Here is an 8,848-nt window from a genome sequence, read left to right on the forward strand (position 1 = left end):
CGGGGCAGATTGAGAACAAGAAGCCCTGCCTCACAGAGCGTTTCCTCTTACGCAACACCGCACTGCACTGCCTCATCCAGCGTTTCCTGTAACGCAACACTGCTCCCCGATGAGCAATATCACCATTCTCATGTTTGGACTGAAGATTGCTATTGATTTTTCATGCATATTCTATTTTTATTAAAGCCTTTTATTGCATCGCTGTTTATCATTGCAGCGATTTACACTACACTCATGCACTCAAGCTCAGAAAGTAACTGTGTCCTTGTGGGAGGACACGATCAAGAAAGTACAGTTGATCAAGACAATTAGTGGTTACTAAAGTGACATTACATGGCCAGAGGACCAGCCTCCCAGAACAAATATTAAAATTTAAAAAGTAACATCTCACACAAGATTAAACGCTTGAACTCATGGGGTAACTCGAAAACAAGCATTAACTTCATTAACTGTTTCCTCGCAACATCTTCAACATCCCGAAGAACGTCTCACACACCACACATCAAACATTTACCTTAGCTGTCAAATTTTAATTTGCTTTGTCCCTAAGCTTGTCATAGTTCTTTTCTCGCCAGAGGAGTCGTTTAACATGGATATCACTGCGATACCCGATGGCGGGGTCCCAGCAGTACTCAGGAGACAGCACCCTGCTGGGCTTGTGCTGCCACAGGTATTTGTTCAGGTGGCTCTCGTCGTGCCAGAGAGCCTCCACCCCATTATCCTTGTCCTTTATGATGCTGCGGTAGCACGCCTCTGTCATCTGTCTCACCCTCTTCCATGAACCACCAAACACCGCTGCGTGGTAATAGAAGTCCCCCTGTGACTCTGCCATGTAGGCCTGGGATTTTGGGTTCTGGTCGTACGTCAACATGTACTTGAAGCGCCGGTAGTAATATGCGTGGAGGAGGGCCACGGAGTCCCCCAAAGCCTCTGCACCAAACCGGCCCCCAAAGACCTGGTCCACATCCATGCAGAAGACGTACTGATTGTGGTGGCGAATGTGGGTATCGATGACTTCCATGATGGATTTCATACGCATCATTGAGATGTCCTGCCACCGAGAGTGGTGTTCCACTGCAAAGACTTTTAGCTCTCGTCCTGGTGCCAGGTTTAGGGTCGGAACCTTCTCTGGGACATCTGTAAAGACGTAGTAGGTCACAGGTAAACCCACCATAAAGTAGACCTCTGCAGAGCTCAGGAAGTCTTTCAGGTAGGCATCAAGGTACCTGGAGTTTGGCAAAGGGGAAATAACAGTTTTAGGAATATGGAATCAAGTTAGTGTGTGGTAATCCATATGCAGATAATCAATAGGACATCTTAGCTGCAGCAGCACGGCTGGTACAAATGAAATAATAGCAATGAGGGTTTTTTCCATCGCAACTTCAAAGTATCCAAACCTCTGGCATTTCGTGGTCGAAGCAAAGAAAGCAAGAAAGAAAACATGCAGCTGGCAGCTCAGAGAAGGAGCGGCAGAAAAAGAGTGTTAAAATACCAGTCTTATTAAGACTTTAATGATTGCGACTCATGTACGTTTATGTACTTGTGTATATATGTATGTGCCCCATGTATGTACAGTGCCCTCCACAACTATGGGCACCTCTAGTGAATATGAGCTAAACAGGCTATTAAAAAATATTGCTGTTTATCCTCTTGGTCTTTCACTCAAAATATTCACAAAAATCTTACCTTTTCATTGAAGTAAAATTATTGAAAGAAAAAAAAAACTGTTGACATTAGATAAATATTTTCCCCCAAAACATGTGTGCCACAATTATTGGCACCCCTAGAACAATCTTTAATTAAAATCTAACTGAAGTATATTTCCAGTCATGTTTTACATTTTTAAGTTCACCTGTTTGATAAGGAACTCTTATGAGGTCAACCATGACTTCCAGTTCCACTGTTGTACAAATATGAGGTGACACAGGCCAATTTGCATTAGTCATTCATCACTATGGGAAAGACCCAAATAACACAGTGTCGATGTGCGACGAAAAGTTGTTGAGCTGCAAAATCAAGAAATGGACACAAGAAAATCTCTAAACAGTTGGAAATACCCATTCCACTATCATGGAAATAATTAAGAAGTTTAAAGCAACAGGAAATGTTAAGAATCAGCCTGGAAGAGGACCTGTCTGTACATTGACCCCACGCACCGTGAGGGGGATGGTTCTACTGGCAAAATAATCTCCAAGGATCACAGCTGGAGAATTGTAGAGGTTAGTTGAGTCTTGGGGTCAGAAAGTCTCCAAAACTACCATCAGATGCCACCTACATCACCACAAGTTGTTTTGGAGGGTTGCCAGATAAAAGCCTCTGCTGTCAATCAACAACAAACAAAAGCGCCTACAGTTTGCCAAATGTAAGTCAGACTTTCAATGGGACCGAGTAATATGGTCAGATGAGACCAAAATAAAGCTTTTTGGCAACAAACAGCAAAGGTGGGTTTGGCGTAAACAGAAAGATAGCTATATAGAAAAGCACCCCATACCCAATGTAAAGTATGGTGATCTTTGATGTTGTGGGGCTGTTTTTTTTCCAAAGGCCCAGGACATCTTGTTAGGATACATGGTATCATGGACTCCATCAAATACCAGCAGATATTAAATGAAAACCTAACAGCCCCCTCCAGTAAGCCTTAAAAAGGGCCGTGGTTGGACCTTCCAGCAGGACAATGATCCAATGCACACCTCAAAATCAACACAAATATGGTTCAACCACTGAATAAAGGTTTTGCCATGGCCATCACATCCCCTGACCTAAACCCCATAGAAAACCTGTGGGATGAGCTGTAACCAAGTCTACAAACGTTGACCTCAGATTCTTAAGAATCTGGAGAGATACTGCATGTAGGACTGGTCTCAGATCCCGTGCCATGTGTTCACCAACCTCATCACGCATTATAGACTTAGAATTAGGGCTTTTATCTTGGCAAATGGAGGCTGCACAAAACATTACATTAAGGGGTGCCAATAATTGTTGCACACATGTTTTGGGAAAAATCTTTATTTAATGTCAACAGTTTTTTTTTTCTTTCAATAGTTTTACTTCAATTAAAAGGTAAGATTTTTGTGAATATTTCGAGTGAAAGACTGAGAGGATAAACAGCAAAGACATATTTTTTCATAGCCTGTTTTGCTCATTCACTAGGGGTGCAAATAATTGTGGAGGGCACTGTATGTATGTATGTATGTATGTACATATTGCATGTACGTACAGTGCCACTTGAAAGTATGTGAACCCCTTGAGCACTTAAGCGTTTTCTGTTGTTTTACCATGATTATTCATTTTTTTATCACCAATTTTCCATAGATGAAATGTCAGGTTTATGTTTATCATTTGCATGTACTTGTTTAGAGGAAATTGTTTGAGTAGCCGAAAAACTACATGAAACATGGAATTAGTCCATTTCAAAAGTAAGTGAACCCCCAGCTGAATTGATAAAGTCAAGCAGGTAACAGATTCAGTGAAACTTATTTGGGTGATTAATTAGTCAATTGAGCAAACCGATCATCTGAGACATACTTAGGGAAAGGTTTGGGCAACACAGATTAAAAGAGAGAGGAAACCAACCAAACTACTGTAGTGCCAAGGTGTACCCACACAGATCAACAATGCCGAGAGGAAACGAGATATCCGAGAACATCAGGAAGAAGGTACTGTCAGCCCATCAGTCTTGGGAAAGCTATAAGACCATCTCCAAAAGATTCCAGCTCCATCCATCCATCCAAGACAAATAATTTTGAAATGGAGGGCATTCAACATGACCGCATCTCTGCCTAGAAGTGGACGCCCATCGAGACCATCACCAAGACGCACCAGAAGAAGAATAAATCAGGTAAAAGTCAACCCACACATCACCTCTAAAGAGTTTTGGACCTCTCTGGCAGCATCTGGGTTAAATGTACATGGGTCTTTTGGCTACTCAAACAATTCCCTCTAAAAAAAGTACATGCAAATGATAAACATAAACCTGACATTCCTTCTATGGAAAATTGGTGATGAAAAAAATGAAAAATCATGGTAAAACAACAGAAAACTCCTAAGTGGTCAAGGGGTTCACATACTTTAAAGTGGCACTGTATGTATGCGTTGCATGTATGTACTGTATGTATGTAGGTATGTAGCTAGTAGGTATGAAATGTATTTATTTGTTTACTCTAAATGACTGTTAATGAGCAAATCTGCCATCTTACCAACCTTTTTTGTTGTTGTTTATGATATGACGTGCTAGGAGCTGTGAACTAGCTTCATGAACTCACTGAACAACAAGACGTTTTTGTTAACCTTTCAAAATGGAGTCCTGCTTTAGGTTTAACCATTAACAAGGTTAAACTAGTCAGTGAGTGCACAAATGTTAAGACTAAATGTATGTAAAGTGCTCCGCGGTTTATCAATTTGTTTCGCCTGTAAATGGATAAACTATTAAATAGTTTCATTGATCTATCCCTTTTATGAAATAATTTGAATTGACTGCGAATATCTCTATCTGTATATATTGAGAGTGTTAGCTGGTGGAGGAGGGAGAAGGAACCAGCACAGATCCAATTAGAGGTGGACTATTAAATGTTATTGTGTGTTGGTATGAAGTAAATTAGAGCACAAAACATCAATGCATATTATCAGGTTTGACAACTTCATTAAATTGATGTTGCATAATCGACTACATTATGCAATTCAACGAACTCATTGGAAACATTGAATTGCATAATGTACGAAATGTGCTATATAAATAAATGTGCCTTGCCTTGCCTTACATATGCATTTGCCTATGGTGCTAATGGTGGACTAGTCATGCTGAATTGAATGATACAACATAATATTTTTGATGCTCAAATAGTCAAAATGGTCTCAGACAGGGACAGGTTGGAGGTGAAAGATTTTGCATGCTTTGCAGGAACCATTTTCCAGGAAATGTTTACTTTCAAAAGAGTACACACAATACACACAAATATGCTTAGGCAAACGTTGGAAAATAAGGTTCATTGTTTTACATATTTTCCTAACAGAACTGCTACACTGATGTATACACACAGGTGCCCTTCTTGCACACTGTGCATGTTGTAGCATCCCATGGCTATTGCACATTTGTTTTGCAGGCATATTATTGCCATACAGGGTGTTTATTTATATGAACACCCTGCATGTGTTGTATATAAACACCCTCATGATATACCACAGATAATTGTACAGTTGTACCTGCCCACAGCAAATACAGTCAACGCCACTGAGGTATGGGTCCTTTTATGGGTCTGATCAAATGTCTCTGGGTCAAACATCCCATCCCAAATGATGGGTGCACCCCAGTAAGTGCAGGTCTGAACGTCGGATCTAGACCTAGGGAGAAAAGGCAGAGATGTCTATGGAAGAAACAGTGGAAACTAACATTTCACACCATAGATCAAAGTGTCTACTAAATACAATTACCTTTTACCTAGCTCTGACTCTGTGTAAGTGCTTTTGTATACTGAAAGTCAGATGGAATGAAGAGAGGCTTGCAACTTGTATAAATCTATCTATAAATCCAGAAATCTCTGTGTGTCTGTCAGTCTAGGGCGTATCTCCCTGACGGTAGTTACGTTAGTTATGAGATTTCGCATGTAGCTTACGCATGTCATGAACCTGTGCATCCTTGATTTTGAAGATTTTTAAATTCATAGTTCGGGAGATATTTGTATTTTACCGTTTCCCGTGCATTGAAATGCATTGGGTTTAGCGACGCGATTTCTAAACCCAATGCATTTCAACGGGAGCCAATCCATTGTGACGTAGACCAGCGATTTGGGCGTAAAGCATTCTATAGTGTAGGCTATTCATGAGGAACACACACTTCGATGAACAAACACTTCGACGTCTGGAGTAGGCCTGCTCATCTGTAAGTAAATTTAACCTGTTTACGTTAATTAATGTGAAATTAGCTAGCCTATTGACGAGCATCGAACTGATTAATTTTGAAAGTTGCATAGGGACGTATTCTTTGAAAGTTAGGGACCTATGTTCTATGGAATGGAATGACCCCCATTCACCCCTCCCCCCTAAAACCTGAAGGTCACTAATAGCCACCTACTTACAAAAATGTCTCTTACCTGTTTTCGTTGCTTTATGGGTACTGTAGTAATTCAGAGAAAGAGGGGCGGACCCGCGCGACGTGAATGATGTTATAGTCATAGAACAGTCGTGTGGTTAGCCTAGAGCCTAGACCACTGACCATGCGTTCATTCATCTACTGACGCAATGAGAGAGGTTTTCCGATGTATTAGTGTCCGATGTATATGTTGTAATTTGTAATATTTTGTTTTCTCATTATTGCAATATTATAAACCTCAGGCTGCATTTACCCTGGCTGGGAGAGGCTGTCATTCCGAAGATACTGTGTGTGATCACCTTTGCTCTGTGTTCATTAAACCTGTCAGAGTGTATGAATAAACGGCTGGGTGCCAATCAAATCACAACGCAAGAGTGGAGTACTACATCGCTACAAATGGTAGCTTATATTGATAAGCCTCGGAGGCTTTCAGATTGTCCATTGCTTTCCCATCTGTTTCTATGGAGTCCACGAAAATACGCGCAAATCTCGCTGTAAATTATGTTGGGCCACGTCGTCATGTTATCCTCCCAGTTCTGCACTGAATTCGGGTGGGGGATAGTAACGCCATCTCCAGTCAGAGTATTTAAACTGTGTTCCCATTGTAAGGACATTATTAGCTTACGATCTGTCTGAGAGTGGGCTGTCAAAGCTAGCATCATCGAAGTCATACAGTACAGTACATACATTCAATACAATTAACCTACATTTGAGTCCAACTGCATGACCATTCTTACCCTACACTTACCCTTACAATAAAGAAGTGAACCTATTTCAACCATAACTTCATTTTAAATAATTTCTTTCTTTATGACATTTAGTTTATAGTTTAGACAGCAACTTTGACATCTATATTCAACTGCATCCACTACATAATCTCAAACTTTATTTGTTGGTGTATCTCCAAAAAGGCTATACAACACTAAAACATTTCTTATTGAAAAGGAAACATGCATCACAATAATACTTCAGTGTAACCTGTACCTATGTGGAGTGCAAATATGTCTTGCTATTACACTACCCAACAGCTACACCTACGTCTGCTAACACTACAGAATGCATAATTCCTACGGGCACTGCACTAGTATGGTATAAAAGGAAAGGATTTAGGCCTGCAAATTCTAAAGGAGGGGACCTTTTGTTAGCCGATAATACTCTATATTCTTTACCTGTTGTTTGTTTTAATGACTGACAGTTACTGAAATCCGTTTGGGATCAGCTTGTACAGGCCAGTGCTAATATTTTCAAGATCCTTTAAAGATAAAGAATGTTCGCTGAAGACTAAAAACGTATCTATATTGTAAGTTACTTTGGTTAAAAGCATGTACTACTAAATGAATGAATGTAAATGTGCTTCTAATTCATCTCATTTAATAGCTGATGGTGGCCGACCTCCACCTACCCAAGCTTAAGAGTTATGTCCACAGCATTGTCCAGCTTGAGTTCTTCACTTCCAATCAACTGACATTTATCCATAGGAATTAAGCTCTCTAGGTATCTAAACACAAACAAAGCCTTTGTTAGCATGACAACATCAAAGGCAAATGAAACACAAAATAACTAGGATGTGAGGAGGCGCCGCGGTGGATAGATGAGCCTCCGCTTGCTCCCAAGCGTGTGCTAGTTGTTTCAGAACTTAAGGTGGAAGAACCTGTCACTTCTTATCATTAGATGTCACAGGAAGTTAGCCAAACCACACCGGCAGGTGTCATAGTAGCAGGGACGTGCACAGGAGTGGGCTTAGGTTGCTCGGGCAACTGCCTGTTTGCCCTCCTCAACTGAAGTTGCCCCTCCGAAGGAAATATATATATTTGCGATAAGATGACGGGGCTTGGCAGCAGCTGTTACTGAGAGTTTAAAATGATATTGGCAAAATTTGCAATGAGATGACGGGGGCGTAGCAGCGGCGGTTAGTGAGAGTTTAAAATGATATTGGCAAAATTTGCGATCAGATGACAGGGGCGTGGCAGCAGCTGTGACAAAAAATAATGTTTTGCCTCTTTTTTCCAGGGCAGAGCAACTGCCCTTCGAAATTCCTGTGCACGTCCCTGCATAGTCGTATGTGTATATATATAGAGACAATTTTATTGTTTTGGCGCTTTATAAATTGAATTGAATTGAATTGAATCGAATCGAATCGAATCGAATCGAATCGAATCGAATCGAATCGAATCGAAATTTAATTTAATTTAATTTAATTTAATTTAATTTAATTTAATTTAATTTAATTTAATTTAATTTAATTTAATTTAATTTAATTTAATTTAATTTAATTTAATTTAATTTAATTTAATTTAATTTAATTTAATTTAATTTAATTCCTGTATCTAGTACCCCTGTAATGTATTCCTAAAAAGATAATTTTACTGTTTTGTCATTGGGAGTTGGCTTGAGCTCAATCACAAATAGGGTGTCAGCTGAAAACATTTGATAGCAAAAAAGGAAGTTTACCTGATAGAGTATGGTATGTGGTAGACAACGAAAAGCATGGGTATACATAGTGCCAGAGCAGTTTTACGAGAGGGCAGAGAGCAGATGTTCCTGAGGATCATAAAAATGAGTGATGGATTAAATTATCTGAAAAGATATTCATAACTACAGCAAATGTAAAAATGAATGAATACAGTTTGTTTAGTTAGACACAGGAAGAGATGTTAAATTCTGTGAGTTATTGGTTAGGGACTTCCCACAGTGGTCAGTCCTCTCACTGGCACGTGCAAGTACTCGTACCCAACAACCTAACCCAACCAATTTAACCTAACC

At 39.9% G+C, this 8,848-nt stretch overlaps 1 protein-coding gene across 1 annotated transcript; it reads right to left on the bottom strand.

Annotated features, from left to right (window-relative positions):
- Positions 1 to 529: 529 nt before the first annotated feature.
- On the bottom strand, positions 530 to 8,637 carry LOC308371270 (alpha-1,3-galactosyltransferase 2-like; the record flags this gene model as incomplete). Its single annotated transcript, XM_080846116.1, has 4 exons — positions 530 to 1,226; positions 5,200 to 5,337; positions 7,488 to 7,583; positions 8,537 to 8,637. 4 exons carry the CDS (start codon positions 8,635 to 8,637, stop codon positions 530 to 532), a joined length of 1,032 nt encoding a protein of 343 aa, XP_080702242.1.
- Positions 8,638 to 8,848: the final 211 nt, after the last annotated feature.

Source organism: Sprattus sprattus, assembly GCF_963457725.1.
Source record: "Sprattus sprattus genome assembly, chromosome: 10".
NCBI lineage: Eukaryota > Metazoa > Chordata > Actinopteri > Clupeiformes > Clupeidae > Sprattus > Sprattus sprattus.